This window comes from Triplophysa rosa, linkage group LG8, assembly GCF_024868665.1.
Source record: "Triplophysa rosa linkage group LG8, Trosa_1v2, whole genome shotgun sequence".
NCBI lineage: Eukaryota > Metazoa > Chordata > Actinopteri > Cypriniformes > Nemacheilidae > Triplophysa > Triplophysa rosa.
The window spans coordinates 19,497,240-19,514,043 of NC_079897.1; the positions used below are offsets into that span (position 1 = coordinate 19,497,240).

The 16,804-nt window shown below is 39.6% G+C and overlaps 1 protein-coding gene across 2 annotated transcripts; it reads left to right on the forward strand.

Annotated features, from left to right (window-relative positions):
- Nucleotides 1-1,736: 1,736 nt before the first annotated feature.
- On the forward strand, nucleotides 1,737-14,898 carry snx27b (sorting nexin 27b). 2 transcript variants are annotated; one of them, XM_057339872.1, is made up of 13 exons: nucleotides 1,737-2,191; nucleotides 4,286-4,517; nucleotides 4,613-4,805; nucleotides 5,600-5,664; nucleotides 9,865-9,969; nucleotides 10,607-10,685; nucleotides 11,650-11,813; nucleotides 11,890-11,979; nucleotides 12,070-12,219; nucleotides 12,362-12,490; nucleotides 12,575-12,634; nucleotides 12,706-12,768; nucleotides 12,856-14,898. In XM_057339872.1, the coding sequence occupies exons 1-13, from the start codon at nucleotides 1,866-1,868 to the stop codon at nucleotides 12,898-12,900; spliced, it is 1,701 nt and encodes a 566-aa protein (XP_057195855.1). In that variant the 5' UTR covers nucleotides 1,737-1,865; the 3' UTR covers nucleotides 12,901-14,898. The 2 variants fall into 2 exon arrangements, with proteins under 2 accessions (XP_057195855.1, XP_057195854.1); XM_057339871.1 differs by having other exon boundaries at nucleotides 1,738-2,191; nucleotides 12,706-12,754.
- Nucleotides 14,899-16,804: the final 1,906 nt, after the last annotated feature.

Consider the following 16,804-nt stretch of genomic DNA (forward strand, 5'->3'; position numbering starts at 1 on the left):
GCAATGGGCTTAATGCTCGTGCTTGCGGCTACACTGATTGGCTGAGGGGTTTCCCTCACACTTGCCTTGTGATTATGTTGGGAGAGCGCTGCCTTCCGCTCTTTGCTGCTCTCACGGCGTTATTTTATACGGTTCCCCTAGCGTTTCACGCAATGTTGAGAGACCTCTCTTGAAAGGGAATGTCTCCGGTTACTGTCGTAACCTCGGTTCCCTGAGAGGAGGGAACGAGACATTGCGTAAACTGCCGTGTTCACGTGCTCAGATCATCGCGCTGTAACGTTCAGTCATAAGATTCTGAGGTTATGTGGTCCAGACGGTGTAATATATAGGGGTGGCGACCACGCCCCTAAGCGCCGTCTTGGACCACATTGGCCAGTTACATTTTCATTTCTACTGGCGTTATTCAATAAGGTTTCAGTAAGGTTTAGAGAAGGGGATTCCCCTAGCGTTTAACGCAATCTCTCGTTCCCTCCTCTCAGGGAACCGAGGTTACGACAGTAACCGGAGACGTTTTCGCGGGAAATCCTAGCAAAACGTAGGAGGGGACTATATAGTGACGTAAATCCGCGGCGGTTCGCGAATCGGACTAGGGACGACTCGTTTGCGTGATTCAGAGTCGGCTCCCTTTTTTCCAAGCCAATAACTTTGTTATTCAATCATCTTCAGATTTACAACTTGGCAGACTGCTTACTATCAAAACACGGCAACATTACACACTGCATGAAATGTAATTTTCATGATCTCATGTTATGTACTCTTTAAGGTAGATAAAAGCACAATCTTACTGTACTTATATTTTACATTTGAACGGTTTGGTGGTATTATTTGTTTCACCATATAAATGTTTTACTGTAACTGTTTTACCTGATACATAAAAGAGTATTTTATCTTTGAAACTGTCTGACGACAGAAAAATCAGTCTCCCCAATGATAGATATTATGTACTTAAACCACTGGACAGGCTGGGTTTAGCTGGTGGGCCAATAGTCTCCCAGCCTGACCATAAAAACCAGCTTGACAAGCTGGGAGTGTGGCCAAAACCCCTCTAAAACCAGCCTGCCCTCCCAGCTAGACCAGCTAAACCCAGCCTACCAGTTTAGGTTTGTTTTAGCTGTTTTAATCAATAGTGAAATTAAAATATATTACATTATATATTGTTTTGTTCAATGATTCAAACTCAGAAACAACCTCAACATGTCTGTGTTTTATTCTCGATTAATAGTGCCACGTATATTTTTATGCTGCTGCTTCTCTTGCACATGGTGCCATCTAGTGGAATCTCATGAATAACAGGGACGATTAATGGATATATAATCGAGATTTTAAAGGACCGTTGCCAGGGGACCCGTACTGTATGTAGATAGAAATAGCCCATTCTAAGGCAAGAAAAATATAACGCTTATTTATACACCTCTGAACCCATAGTTATGTATATTAGTCTATATTGCATTTCTGTCAATAGACCCTCCTAAAATGACATACTGGTCTTTAAGTAACTAGAGGCATAATCTTTTTGCTACTCCACGCGGATCGTAAATCACTTGAAATGTAAACGTTATTGTGCTTTTAATACCGAAACAGCGCAGCTTTCCCGTTCACTTGTGTGGGTTTATAGGAGAGGTTTGCCAGGACTGTAACGGCTACGACGACCAGCAGGGGGGTTTCGCACTGCATATACCACGGTGCACTGGTATATCGTCACGTGATGGACGTAATTTTCAATGTACGCAGGCGCCTGAGTGTCTCGTGACGGGAGCTGCCGTCAGTTTTTCCCGTCTGGAGTCTGACGCATTCCGCCAGCCAATAAGCTCATGTAGCACTTCAGCGCTCGAGCCCGCTGTGAGGGAGGATTTCTTCAAATAAAGATGGCAGATGTTATCGAAGGAGACGGTACTCGCTCCGCTGCCTCTTCTGCGCTTCACTCGTCGGCTTGGAACGGCTCCGGCATGAGTTCGGTGACGTGCGCCGGCGGGCACGCCGGGACCACGGTCGCCTCCGGGCCTCGGCTGGTCCGCATCGTCAAGTCGGACTCGGGCTACGGTTTCAACGTCCGCGGGCAAGTGAGCGAAGGAGGGCAGCTAAGGAGCATTAACGGCGAACTTTACGCTCCGTTGCAGCACGTAAGCGCCGTTTTACCGGGCGGCGCGGCGGACAGAGCCGGAATCTCAAAGGGAGATCGTATTCTTGAAGTGTAAGTTTACGTTACATCGTACAAAACGAAGACGTTTTCGAGAAGCGTGAGGAGCTTTTATCAGTTAACATTAGACCGCAGTCCACATTTACTGTCATCGCGCATTAGTTATACAGGAAAGGCAGAGTTTGGTTTAAGCGTCAGAGACAAAGGTATTTGGTGCATTTAAAAAAGAGAAATGACGCTGTTGTCAAGTGCAGATGCTAATGTAGCTAATAAGTAGGTTGATATATTCAAGTAACGTAAGCTGAAAGTTATCCAACGATATCACTGCAGCGATAACTTGCATACCATCTATACACACAAAAATAGTGTATAAAGCACTTATTCAAAGTTGATGGATGTTATAATCTGAGGTTCTGAGCACATATCAGCCTGACATCTAACATTGTCTGGTACCATAAACATCTCATCTCCTTGATGTTTTAGCAAAAACCTCTATTTTTATAAGTTGCCTTTTTAAACTCATTTCAAGGGCACCTATTTGCAGTCAAAATTGACTTTCCTTGTGTTCACGAACGCAACCTGCATTGTCAACCTCCGTAAAATCCAAAACATCTATTCGCACACAACACAGCGTGTCTGTCATATGCATTTGGTGTATGTCCCCGTGTGAATAGCCGCTTCATTTCCACCACATAAAGGAGGTTTGTGTTTGGACGCGTGTGTCTTCATTGCAGATTCAGGTCACATACAGTACGGCGAACAGACAAGCTCTCTCATTGCTTCTCTTCTTGCTGTAGCTGACTGCGCACTGTTTTCATCAATTCTGGGTCAGAATCTAAATAAACCTCGACAATTGTGCAAACAATAGATTCATTTTCACATTAGTCTTCTGTGATTTGCACAAATGTGACCTCAAAGATTTGCAGCAAAATTATGTAACTACTGATATGGTGTCTCTGAATGGCATTTGAAGCGAAGAGTGTGGTATATTTGCTTCCCTGTCCTCTTGTGAATGGTGTTGTGATTTAAGATTTATTGTGTCTTGAATCACTGGTGGTAAGGTTCGGGTTCCATGTTAATATTCACAGGGCACCTCAGTGATGCTAGCATAAGTTGCCATGGTGACAAGTGGTTTCCGTGGCATAGGAGGAGACGAGGCTCAGCATCAGCAGCAGTCAATGTAAACTCGGGACAGAGGGGGAACAGAGTGTGCGTCAACGTAATAGACGTTTTGTGAATCTTTTAATACCTAAAATCGTATTCGTGGGGTTTGGCTATTCCTCTGATTCATGATGGCTTCTTTTGTCCATCTCCCTTTCTTTAAGTATTCCCACACTCCCTCTCTTTCTTCCTCTCTCTCTTTCCCTCTCTCTCCAAAGTTCCCTTTTTCTCTTTCAGCATGATTACATACATCATTTAGAAATCTCTCAATAATGTCTCTTGTTGTTTATTTCATAGTGTAATTTTATGAATGCATAAATGTATTGAAGTGTGTAAAGAAATATGTATAATTGAATACCATTTGCATATACATTGTGAATATGACACCTGGAAGACTCGCCAATGTAAGTAATATGTGAAATTTGTGTTTAAATCCCAAAACTATGATTCAGTGGCATGACAACAGCCCTTCTGTTATGTACAGTATAAAAGGATAAGAGATTTAGTTGATTCAGCTTTTTTTAGTGGTGTTGATGTGCGTGTGCGCTGAATTGGATTGGCTGGCTGAGAGTGGCTTTTAAGTGTCTATGAGAGAGACAGGGAAGAGAGTATGTCAATGCTCTCCTGATTGCTGTTGAGTAACTTTTAAGTACTTTTTTCCAGTGGTCTTGGCTGTATTGTGTGTTTTGGACTTAAAGGCATTATGCTCGTGTTTTCTGCTTTATTAGATACCTACATTAAAGACAGGATGACCTTGCTTTTCGGTTGCTTAGATAGCTCTACCAATGCCAGGGCCATGCGTTTGGTTCAGGGAATGCACATACTGAGAACATGTAAAGCCTTTGACGTTTTATTAATAATAGAAGCTCTAAGAAACAGTAGCTTAGCATGAGACAATATGATCTGACCTTAACTCTCTGAAAGTGATGTGAAACAAATGTATTTGCAGCATTGCGCTTCACATTGGTACTCTTGTTCTCTATCCAGGAATGGGGCGAATGTGGAAGGAGCCACTCATAAGCAGGTGGTAGACCTCATCCGAGCAGGAGAAAAAGAGTTGGTCTTGGCCGTCCTGTCAGTTCCCCAGCCAGAGACGGACAGTCTTGATCCAGGGGACGATGGCTCATCTCAGTCTTGCTATGACTACAGCGACAAGCAGGCAGTGCCCATCTCTGTGCCTACGTACAAACACATGGAGCAAAATGGGGAGAAGTTTGTAGTGAGTGTTTCATTGGCTTAGTTTGCCTGAATTATTAGAGAAATAGGGTTTTAAAAGCTGTCATTTTAAAAGTTGTTTCGCTTGTGTGTGTCTAGGTGTACAATGTGTACATGGCAGGCAGACAGTTGTGCTCTAAGCGCTATCGGGAGTTTGCAATCTTGCATCAGAATCTGAAGAGGGAATATGCAAACTTTGCATTTCCAAAGCTGCCAGGGAAATGGCCTTTCTCGCTGTCTGAACAACAGCTAGACGCTCGCAGACGAGGACTTGAGGAGTACTTAGAAAAAGGTAAATGGACAAGACAACATAGAATGTGTACTTTAAAGCGGCCCTAACACACGCGGTTTCAGCCAATCTCATATTAATCTTGAGTACCTATAGAGTAGTATTGCATACTTCGTATCTTCGAAGAGTATTTAGTTTGATCAGATTTATAAAAGATAGATACAGCTGTACGATTATTTCCGAAAGCATACGGCGCGTGCGGGGAGGGATAGGCTGAACTCAAGCACATTGCCAACAAAACACAGACATCAGTTTCACTCACCGCATGCGGTTCATGTCCGGCATCTTTTAGCGCTGGGACGGCTCCATGTATCAGTTTCAAACGATCTCCAAATACAGCGTTATAGCCACCGTTTATATAACATTCATCACACAAATGCAGTGAACAAACAAACACCTGAACTTCGTGAATGTATGCTCTCTCTCGCCTGCACACAAGTGAAAGTGACGTCTGCGCATGCTCCTTCTCCTGCTCTCCTTGCTGCTGCGTGGGCATGCCACGTGCTTTTCCGGGAGAATTTTCCAATTAGGGACTAAGAAAAATTGTTACGAAACAGTTTTATGTGTTCGAAAAAAACTTTCCAAAACCTGTACGATCACTAGGGGAGTGTATTGAGCACAGAAATACTACGTAATACGCCCAACTCGTTTTTTGACAAGTTGACCATGTTAAGCATGAGAAGACAGCACGTTTAACATTGTAAAGAAGTCAGAATGCATGACACACCGTTGCACCACCCCTTTAATACCTATTTGCAGGCATTTCCAAAATTCTGATCTTTCTGTCTCTTTACCAGTATGTTCTGTTCGGGTAATTGGGGAGAGCGACGTCATGCAGGAATTTTTGTCAGAGTCAGATGAGGTAAGACATTTTTTGTGTATATGATGAATGTTTAATTTTTAATGAAAAGTATGCATCACATGCGTGCATAGATTTTCCAAATATAAAAAACACCTACATATTAAAGGGGTCATATGACACCGCTAAAACGAATTTTATAGTTTGTTTTAGATGTAATGCAATGTGTATACACGATTTAAGGTTAAAAAATGCTGTATTTTCCACATACCATGCATGCTTGTATCTCCTCTTTGCCCCGCCTCTCTGATTTTATACAAAGCTCATTGCTCTGAAAAGTGAGGTGTGCTACGATTGGCCAGTTAACCAGTGCGTAGTGATTGGTAGAATACTGCAAGCGTGTGACGGAAATGTAACGCCTCTTACCATATTTGGACCATCAGGTTCCAAAGCAATTGTACTGACAGGTACACCTTACTTGCGTATACATTTGGGCGGTCTTAGTCAAATCATACCATGAACTGATGTAGATTTGTGGGGGTGTGATTACACGAGGCGTTTCAGGCAGGTCTGGGTGAGCATTCGCTTTTAGATAGAATGCATCTTTTGTTCGACACTTTAATATTTGCAATTTTACGTGTCTACTACATAGGGACGGGTATCGTTAAGATTTTATCGATATCGATACTGCTTATCGATACCGGTACTTATCAATACTGTTATCGATACTACGCTCTATAATTTGATGCAAAAACACATGATGTGAAAAGATGTTAAACATTTTAAGTTTCTTAATTACAGCTGAGCTTTAGAACTGCATGCTTCTGAGCAAACAGAAAATTCCACATAACAAAACGTGTGTGTGTTCCTTAGTATACCACTTACTGCACTTAGCAACATATTTACTTTACATCACTATGGTTATTTGGCTGGTAGACCGTATTTCTTTTTTCCTTTCTGGTTTTAGGTCTACTTAAATTTAAGTACTATTTTCTAAGCAAGTAATATTTTTTTATTATATGTACTATTTTTTATAATTTTACTAGCACATTTACTTCAATTTACTAAAGTAAGTAAATATACTCTGTGGCCGAATTATTAAAAACAATGTTATAACTTGTTCTCAAATAAAGGACTTTTATTGTGACGGGTTGGCGCAAATGGGTGTTTGACGGAAGCTTCCTCGTTGTGAAATGCAGATGCTGATAGCTCCACAAGCGCAACCATGCCATTCTTTCACTCATAAACACGCAAAACAAGCAGATTACAAATACATCGCGGAAATCATATGGCCCTAGATATCACACATACGTCGAGCAAACTTCGGCCAATCGGACATCATTCAGGGATGGAAAATGACAGGCAGCAGCCTCTAATTCGCAATTTAACACCCGAATACACAGAGATAAAACAACGCAAGTATCGATAACAGTATCGTTTGTCATGAAGCTTATCGATACTCTGGTATCGACCCAATTATGTACCGGTCCAAAAAAGTACCGGTTCTCGGTACCCATCCCTACTAATACATGCATGGGCAACTTATAACACACCAAAGACACAGAAAAACACGTATTCGCGCCATATGACCCCTTTAAAGTTTCTGTTGTCCCTAAAACAACATAACTAAGTGATGCTACAAAGGATTGATTATCTTCTAGTAACAAATGTGTGTTATAGATTGATCTGGGATAGATATACAGTATAAAAGCAGATATTCACAAAGAGTCTAGGCATATCGCTGCTGTCCTTCCGAAACCTCCATATTTCGATGTCTCCTTCATAATTTTTATTTTTTTACCAAAAATTGTTTTTGGCAAAAACCAAAAATTTGCGTTTTGCAAATATCTATTCATTAAAAAGTATTGAAAAAGTAATTGTCAACTTTGAAAAGTACAGTGTTTTTTCCATTTCCTGAAAATCTGCGTATTTGAACATCCAAGGTTTGGGAAGGACAGTGATGATATATAAATGTACTGCACGTGCTTTCAAGTGAGTAAATGAGAGCAGTTGACAGATTGAACATGGGCATCTTCATATGTTTGACAGCTTCATGCTTTTTCTCTAATAGTAGGGTTTTTATGAATGATTGTAAGAAGTGTCGAGTAATAACATATTCTAGAAAATGCCTGCATTCACCATAATAATCACATGACCACCCTGCCTGGGCATGCATGTTTTTGTCTACCAGGACATGAAGGCAGTGCCTGGTTTTAGGATCATCATTACATGCTGGTTATTAAATTTCCTGTATTGAAAGCAAATGTAATAACATGTATCATGTTCCTGTAGCTCAGATGGCATTGAGCGATAACCACGCTAAGGTCATGGGTTCAATCATACTGGGAATTTCCCAGAGAGCATAAAAAAATGTAAACCACAAATTGCTATGGATTAAGGAAAAATTAATTAGAAAATCATTTGTTTTGGCAGGAATACTCATTAAGGTTTGAAGTAGTCTAATGGGTTTATGTTAAATAAATAATTGGAATGGACCTTTTTCACAAGCCTGTTTCACAAGCGCGTTCAACGGTCATCAGCATCGTAAATTTATTTATTGTTTATAACACTGTTCTTTGTATTATATTACATTTGCATCAAATTACAAAAAACTAGTTAACGCTAATGCGAGGCTGTTTCTTATACAGAGTCTATGGAAGTCGCAGTAAATTTGACATCATTCTCTCTGTTGACTGCCATTATTAGACTCTCTCTATTTTTTATCTCGTTTTGTTTATAGTAGTGAAAACACTAATGTTGAGTTTTTCTTTTGCTATTTGAGCAAATGAGAATGCAAAAAAATATATTTGTGATATAGTGTCCCATTCACTGCTATAGAAGTTTACCCAACTGTGACAACTTCGCTGCTGAGAAACCCGGAAACGTGAAAAAGGTCCATAAGGAACTCTGCTTAGTTGTTATAATTTTTAGTGCATTGTTGTCACAAAAAATAGCTTTGTCTCCCCCGTTATATTCAAAATACAGTTGAGCCATTGGCAAACTGTGCAGTAACTCGGCTTCCTTCTAGGTGGTGAAAAAGTACTGTGGTGATGACCTTCCTGTGATGACAGGCCTAATCTAATTACCATAACCGCATCAGCCTAAATGGCTTGATTGTCATAGTGACTAAGGTCCTCACTTTTGGCACTGCATTATCACTTTTCTCAGACAGAGATTGAATCATGCCCACCGATTATGGGATTCCTTTTGTGCCAATAAAAATAGCTTAATAAATAGAAGAAATGCAAAAAACCATGTTCGGTATTATTCGGCCAAGTGTTTCACATCATGTTCGGATTAGGCCAAGAATTTTCGTTTCGGTGCATCCCTATTATAAATTATAGACTGCTGTCTTGACGGCCTCTAAACCCACGTAAAGTTGGCTGTCTATCCTGTCTTTACTCGACGTTGGCTTGTTGTTATGGCGTGATAGAGTCTGGAAGCGTGTCCTACTTTAAGTGCGTGAAAGTTGGCAACCCTGCTAATATACTAACAAAATAAGAAAGTAATTTAAGTACAAACACTAAAACAATACAATACAGAAAACCGCAAGCAGATTGCTCTCTAATCCGCTGCACTGTATTCAGTATCGACTTCCGTGTCAGGGAGCTATCAATAAAAAACTCACTAGCCAATCAGCATAAAGCGGCCATAAGTCCTGCCTACACGTGAGATTTGTGCCAGAAAGGCGAACGAAAAATTGAGAAGCGTAAACGAAAACTCGGAAAGCGCAAATGAAAAATCTAGCAGCGAATTCAAAACTATTATTTGCAAAAACAAAACTTAGAAAATTGTTAAGAAAAATAGCAGTTTATTTGAAAATAATGTCACATTCTTGCAATTGAGTTTATTGTTTTCATTATCAAAGTGTTTTTTTTCTTTATCATTGTATATTTTTGTTCGTTTTTTAAAAGTTTGCGTTCATTTTTATTGGCACATAAGGAATCCCATAACTGATCATGAGTCACCATGCAGTTCATGTCAAAACTATATCTTCATTCCAACAGCAGGTATATAGCTATAACAGACTTTTTGAACGTTAAAAAGAGATTTCAAACAACAGGAAATGCTGCTTTACATTTGTTGAAAACGTGGTAGCCATGTTGTCTTTGACTTTGTTCTAATTTGTTCCATTACTAATACCCATTTTAGACTGTGATGGCAGAGCTGCAGGTACTTCAAGTATATGGTTGAACAAACGTCTCCCATTGTTATTCTGCCTATTAGAACATGTTTCTCAAGTGTCTCTTTCATTTATTCTAGAACTATAATGGTGTTTCTGATGTGGAACTGAGGATAGCCATGCCAGACAAAACTACAGTTACAGTCCGTGTGCGAAAGAATTGCACAACAGACCAGGTCTATCAGGTACTGCATTTAACCTGTGTAATACTTTATATCAAATTATATCAACACCCGTTTCAATAGCATATCAGACTGTTGAGATTGTTATTTATTAATAGGTTTTTAGTACTTATTCGGTTGTTTAGTCTGACGTCACGCACCATATATGGAAGGTCATATACTGTTTCCGGGCCCTAACGCTTAATAAGATGCTATAGGCAAACAACCAAAAATGTTAATATACGCTAATGGCGAGCTGTAAAACTATTGGAAAACCACGATCCTAACATTTATCTTCGTAACGAAATCCCACATGGCCAGTCAGTGATTAATTTTTCATCATTTATTCAAATCTTGATGTAGGAGGTTTCGTAAACCTTGAGACTGTAGTAGTGTATACTGTGAGTTAATAAATGCTCTGCTTAAATATGCGATGCAAGTAAACGGTGATCATTAACAGCTGTTTAAGCTGTAGCCTCGCTTGAAATGAATTGATGCTTGGACCCGGAAACGGTATTCCTTACGTCACCACTTAACAACCGAATAGTGAGGAAAGAGATTTTGATCTACTGTTACACAGTTATTGCATATATACCCAATACGTAAAATATGTTTACCTATAGTTTTTCCTATATTTTTATTGCTTCTCTCTCTCTTTCAGGCTGTAGTAACAAAGATCGGGATGGACAGCATTACTGCTAGTTACTTTGCTCTATTTGAGGTCATTAACCACTCCTTTGGTAAGAGTTTGTATTTAATAAGAGTGTATTTTGATCAAGAGTTTGTATGTAATATGAACTTTACTGTTGTTACCTTGTGACACAATTACAGGTATAAAACACTGTTAGAATGGAGCATCACACACATACATAGGGATTGGAAAACAGTTAGAAACAACAGAGATGTATCCAATACTAGCTCCAGTTAAAAACCATTAGTATCCATCTAGTCTGAGACCGGGACTGGTTCTATCGGTCCAGTCTGCTGCCACTTCACTTATACCAAATAAACTCTGATATGCATTACCTGTTTTTTTTCTCATTTTAGTGTTTTCCTGTCTGTAACTTTGATTGTGATTCAGAAATACTGTAATTACATCTGAAATGATAAATATTCAAAGTTTTTTATTGAGGTGTCATTAGACCTGTTGTGGGTGGCACACAACATGAATCTTTCACTCGACATTCTGTGTATATGGGGTTTTCACAGCTGTTGATTTGCCTCTTTGTTTGCTAATCTTCTTATCAAGTCACTTAATGAAGGCCAAGTGTGCAGAGCCAGCATGTGCATGCTGTAAATCTGTGGGGGTTTTCTGTGTGCGTAGCTAAATTTTGTTTATTTTTATAGTTAGTTGTAATTATTCAAGCTTGTTTCCTTATTTAAATGCTCCCCAAAATATCCCAGTAGCTAATACTGTATATAGCAAATAGTGTAGGGGAGATTGAATTATAGTACTACTAGGTAGGATAGAAATTGTGCTATATTGTTGGCTACTATTGTATTGATATCAAGCTTTTAAATCTCATTTAAGTATTGATCTGTCATGGTATCTTGTGTAATAGAATTTAAGCAAGTGATCATCATTAGCTTCTTGACTCTGTATCTGCCCATTTCTAAGTTTATATTCATCTATAACACTTTCTCTCTGTCACTGTCTCACACTGCTTAAACCGCTACATCTCTGTCTCTCTCTCTTCCTCTTAGCACGCAAGCTGGCCCCTAATGAGTTTCCTCATAAGCTTTATGTGCAGAACTACACATCTGCCATCCCGGGCACCTGCCTCACACTTCGCAAGTGGCTCTTTACCACAGAGGAGGAGATTCTGCTTAACGACAACGAGCTGGCCATCAACTATTGCTTTCATCAGGTCTGCCATCGTGTGTGTGTGCGATTGCGTGTGAGAATGTTTTGCGTACTGATATGATGTCTTGTCTCTGTCTCAGGCTCTGGATGATGTAAAAAAGGGATTTATCAAAGTGGGGGAAAAATCCTACCAGCTCCAAAAGCTTAATGAACAGAGGAAAATGACCACGGTCAGTTTAAAAACGGTGCCAATTCACAATTTGCGCCGATTGAGCTGCACAGAATCCTAATGCGATATTTTCTGTCCATTCTCACTGCAGTATTTAAGTATTCTAAGGACATGCGAGGGCTACAATGAAATCACTTTCCCTCACTGCTCTTGTGACTCGCGTAGAAAAGGTCATGTCATCACAGCGATAAGCATCCGCCACTTCAAACTTCATGCGTGCACTGAAGATGGCACTCTAGAGGTAATTGTGTTTGTTTCGAAGGGGTGAGAAGTTTGCGTTTATATTTTGCATTCCAGGGCGTGTCATGATTTTACTGTCCTATTTTTTTAAGCTGTAAAAATGTTTCAGATTTCTTAATGGTGTGACCACTCTTTGATGACAGAATCAGGTTATTGCATTCGAATGGTCAGAGATGCAGAGATGGGACACGGACGAAGAGGGAATGGCCTTCTGTTTCGAGTACGCACGAGGGGAGAAGAAACCTCGCTGGGTCAAGATCTTCACTCCTTACGTGAGTTTACCAAGCACGCGGTAAGAAAAACCTCTCATTCTGCATATAGATTTTGTGCGCTAAAGACGTCTTGTATTTTTATAGTTCAACTACATGCACGAATGCTTCGAGAGAGTCTTCTGTGAGCTTAAATGGAGAAAAGAGGTGGGCTACTTTAGTAAGTTGAATTTGCGTTTGCTCTTCGGGTTTGTGTGTTCATTGATTTATTTGTTCAGGTTGAAGAGGAGGCCACAGACAGGGACAACAAGAACTGCAGTAAAGATGGTATGTGTGGTAAGGTAAGGCTCTGCCTGCCTTTGTTTTGCACTGTGGACATTAAAGTCACAGTCTGGAATGTGCATCTGAAACGCGTCTCTCTTTCACAGAATATCTTCCAACTGTTGAGACGCAGAAGGGATGGAGGCACATGAACGAAGAGATCATCTCCTCTTAAATTCTCGAATGCACACGCACACCGTCACGCACACTCATAGCTGCATACAGAAGCTCAAACAGGAACCATTTCAAACTAGTCACGTGGCAGATACACACAATCCTTCAAATTCAAGGCTGTCAGAAAATAACATAAAACGCAGGAGATGACACAACCACGGTACACTAATGGAAACAGGTCAAACTATGAAGGCTTTTAAAGACTTTAGCCATCACATCATTTCATTGGACCGGACAGATATGTCAGACATTTTGGAGGTGACCGCCAGCTTGGGGCAGGTCAGGAGACTTGGGAATAAGAAAAAAGACTGATCTAGCTATTCGAGGAGATGGCTTCTGATGGACCCTGGTCACACTTGTCATTAACATGGCACCAGCATTGCAATTGGTCCAGGTGACTAATTCATGTCATGTGACTGGTCACAAGACAAGCGTTTACAGACCCGAAGAAACAAATGAGACTGAACTGTGCTGCTTGGGGCAATGTGGCTAAATCAGAGAGACGGAGTATGGTCATTTAAGAAATGCAGACCTCAACAGTCTAACAGATACATTATCCTGACACTAACACATGCACCTGAGAGGGTGAAGATGCTCTCTCAGAATGTATCTAAAAAGGAATTTACAAAAAAAGGAAAAACCATTACTACATTTTCCACTTGGACAATCAGAGTGTGAGAGGGAAAGAGAAATGGCCCAGAAGAAAAGAGATCAATACTTTCCATGCTTTTCAACACTAATTTGTTATCTCACTATTGTTGGTATTGGGTATGTACAGATTAACAGCCCTTTAAGTGGGTGTTACCTTTTCTGTTCATTTCCAAAGCAGTATTTTATTTTTTTATTAGCCATTGCTGGGCCCAAATCAAATTGGTTTTGAATTTGAGGTGAAATCTGTCAAATTCTGCAGAAAGTGTTTTATGAGGTAAATCAGATAAACTGAGCTGATAGCACTATGTTTTTACTAGGAGCTAAAGGGATTATCGAATTAGCCAAAATATGTCATAAACACGCATGGATAGTACCATGGGACTTGCAGAAAAATTACGCTTGGTGGATTCTGTGGAAATTTGCAGAGCTTTCTGCAGGTGTAGATTTTGTGCCTGGCCGTTGGTCTGGAAAACCTGCCCACCAATAGTCTGTGCACTGTGTGGGTGCTGTCTCTGCACATATATGTATGACTTGATTTATTAACAGTGTTGTGAATGTGAAGCACTAAATTGGAACGCCAGAGTTGGCTTGGAGGGTTTGAGTTCTGGGCTGTCATGCCCTCATCGAGCAGTAGATGGCTCTTGACCACAAGGCAAGTCATCTGCCTTTGCTGTCATTTTGAAACGGTGTGTTTATCTGTTGTTTTCCATTTTACTTATTGTAGCGCAGGCGCATACAAACCTGTCACTCCAGACCAGACATGACATGTTTTCACTTTTTTGTTTGACGTATGTATGAGTTTGTTTTTTCAAACCTGACAGCATGCCAATTTCTTTCCTGCACTGTGGAACCTTCTGATGAAGGTTCTGTGTCATCATTTTAATTGACTTTATTAGACATACTGAAACTTTTTAGACTTTTCTCTATGTCTGCGTGTTTCTCTACCCCTCTCTCATTCTTATCATGCTCTCTGTCCGTTTGTGTTCTTTCTCTTTGACTGAAACTTTAATTTATTTAAATTGATATTACACAAACTTCTCAGTGTACAGTATTTTCATCAGTGTGAGTTTTTGAGTAATCTTTTCAAATAAGGCACAAAAAGTACATTAACAAGTCAACTCCAAGGTGTAGTATGAACTGACATAAGTAATGTAGGATACATACTGTAAATAAAAAACAACGGTTTGCCGGAAGGGTTTACCTTGTTTGACATGGACAAAACAATGTAAAAGCATTTGGTAATGTTTGATCATAGCATTATAATAAAATGTAACATATTCTTTTAAATAAATTGATTTATTGACTCAACCATTGTGTCTGTGAACTTTTTTACTTTTTATAGTGTCTTAGTGAGATACACCTGTCCTGAACCTGTAAGAGACACAGCAAGAGGGGGAGAAAAATAGGTGAAGTACAGTACAAGGATGTGAGCAAGAGGTGCCAGCACGGAAATAATTCAAGAGCCTTCTAAATTGTGAAGAGGCTTAGTAACACCAGTATTGTTTTCTGTAGGTCAGCATGTCACTGACCTTGACCCCAATGATTTTATCAGGCACTTAACAATTAAAGAACAAATGGGACCTGTAAGGCAAGATGGGTTGTGGCACTTTATCAGCAAGTCTGTTCAACAAATACAACCAAATGACACATGGCTATAAGCTTGTAGGAAGCAATATACTGTATATGCAGATCTTAGTATATGCAGCTAGTTCTCCTAAAAATTTAAATTCTTTCATGTGATTTCAAACATGTATGACTTTGTTCTGAAAAACACGCACGCACACACACAAACAACCAAACAACATTGCCCCTATTGACTTCCACTGTATGACGAAACCATGGCGATGCCTAATTTTGTGCCAGCCCCTGTTGTACATCTGAGGGTGAATAAATTGACAAACTTTTATTTTGGGGTAAATTATTAACCTGGGCAGAATTTTAAAATATGTATTTAAATGGGTAAAAAACAGCATCAAGTCGCGATAATGAGGGTTTTCATGATGCGTCATCAATCTGGAAGTCGGCCATGTTGGAGGTAGTGTTGTAGTAGAGACCACCGAGACCAAGACCAAGGTAGGCCGAGACCAAGACCAGCACTCCCAAAATTCCTTCATAAGATCCACAAAACACTAAAATGTCATAATAAAATAATAATAGAAGTAACTTGGGTGATTTATTGTGCAGAAATGTATGTGTTTTATGTTACATGTTTTATCACCCACCTACTGTAACATATTACAATTCTTGTGCAGGTAAAAATTGCAACAACTAAACATAAAAAAGGTAAATACCCAAGATAAACTTAAGTCTGTGACCTTCAACAAAACAAAACATTCAGTGACTTAATTAGTTTCATTGCTTTTTTATCTAATCAATAGCAAAATAGCTGCGTGTTGCTCAGAAATGATCAAAAATTCAGATTTGTTCTAGATTTGTTTGGGACTAGCCAAAATGGAACAAAAACTTGTGTTTAATTGTGTCTAAAAGTTAAGTCACTTATTAACTCAAGGTTTATTGAATAACTATACAAAATCAATATCACATCAGATGTTATAAAATGTTATAAAATATAAAACAAGATCTCATACAAGTACCTTTTTTGCAATCACATCTCGGATATTGTGGGCGTTTGTGTGTATTCATTTTGTTGACAGATTTCTTTAAGACAATCCCCCATTCTTCTCTTACCAGCAGTAAGAGTAACAAAAGTAACAGAAGTTTTGTTGTTTGTTGTGAAGTTGTTCTTTAGAAATAACTGTGAAAATAAAGCTCTTTAATGCAAGTCGACACCCGAGAATCGCTATAGCCATATGCTGTAGCATCATGTGCAGTATAATTAATTCTTTTCTACTCTGAAACTCACACACGAGTCCGCAGTATTTACTGTATGTAGTTTAAAGTCACCATGAGACGGAAGTTGCGATAGACTTCTTTTCCATATTGTGACGTATATCCGAAACGGCTTCTGAAATTAGAAAAATATGTAGGGCAGGGCTTTATTTTGCCCTTCTCTTTTTGATTGGTTTGTTATAAGTTGGGCCTGGAGGGGGGGGGCTAAAAATGCCTGGCCATTGGACAGCTGAGGGGAGGAGCTTAATGTTTTTGATTAAAGATTACAAGTGCAAATGAGTTTGGAAAAAATAATGGTGTGCACGCCACGGATAAATCATTTATAATAATCACTGCAACTCTGTGTAAAACACTTAGAATTTTCCTGTTTGATTTCATGGT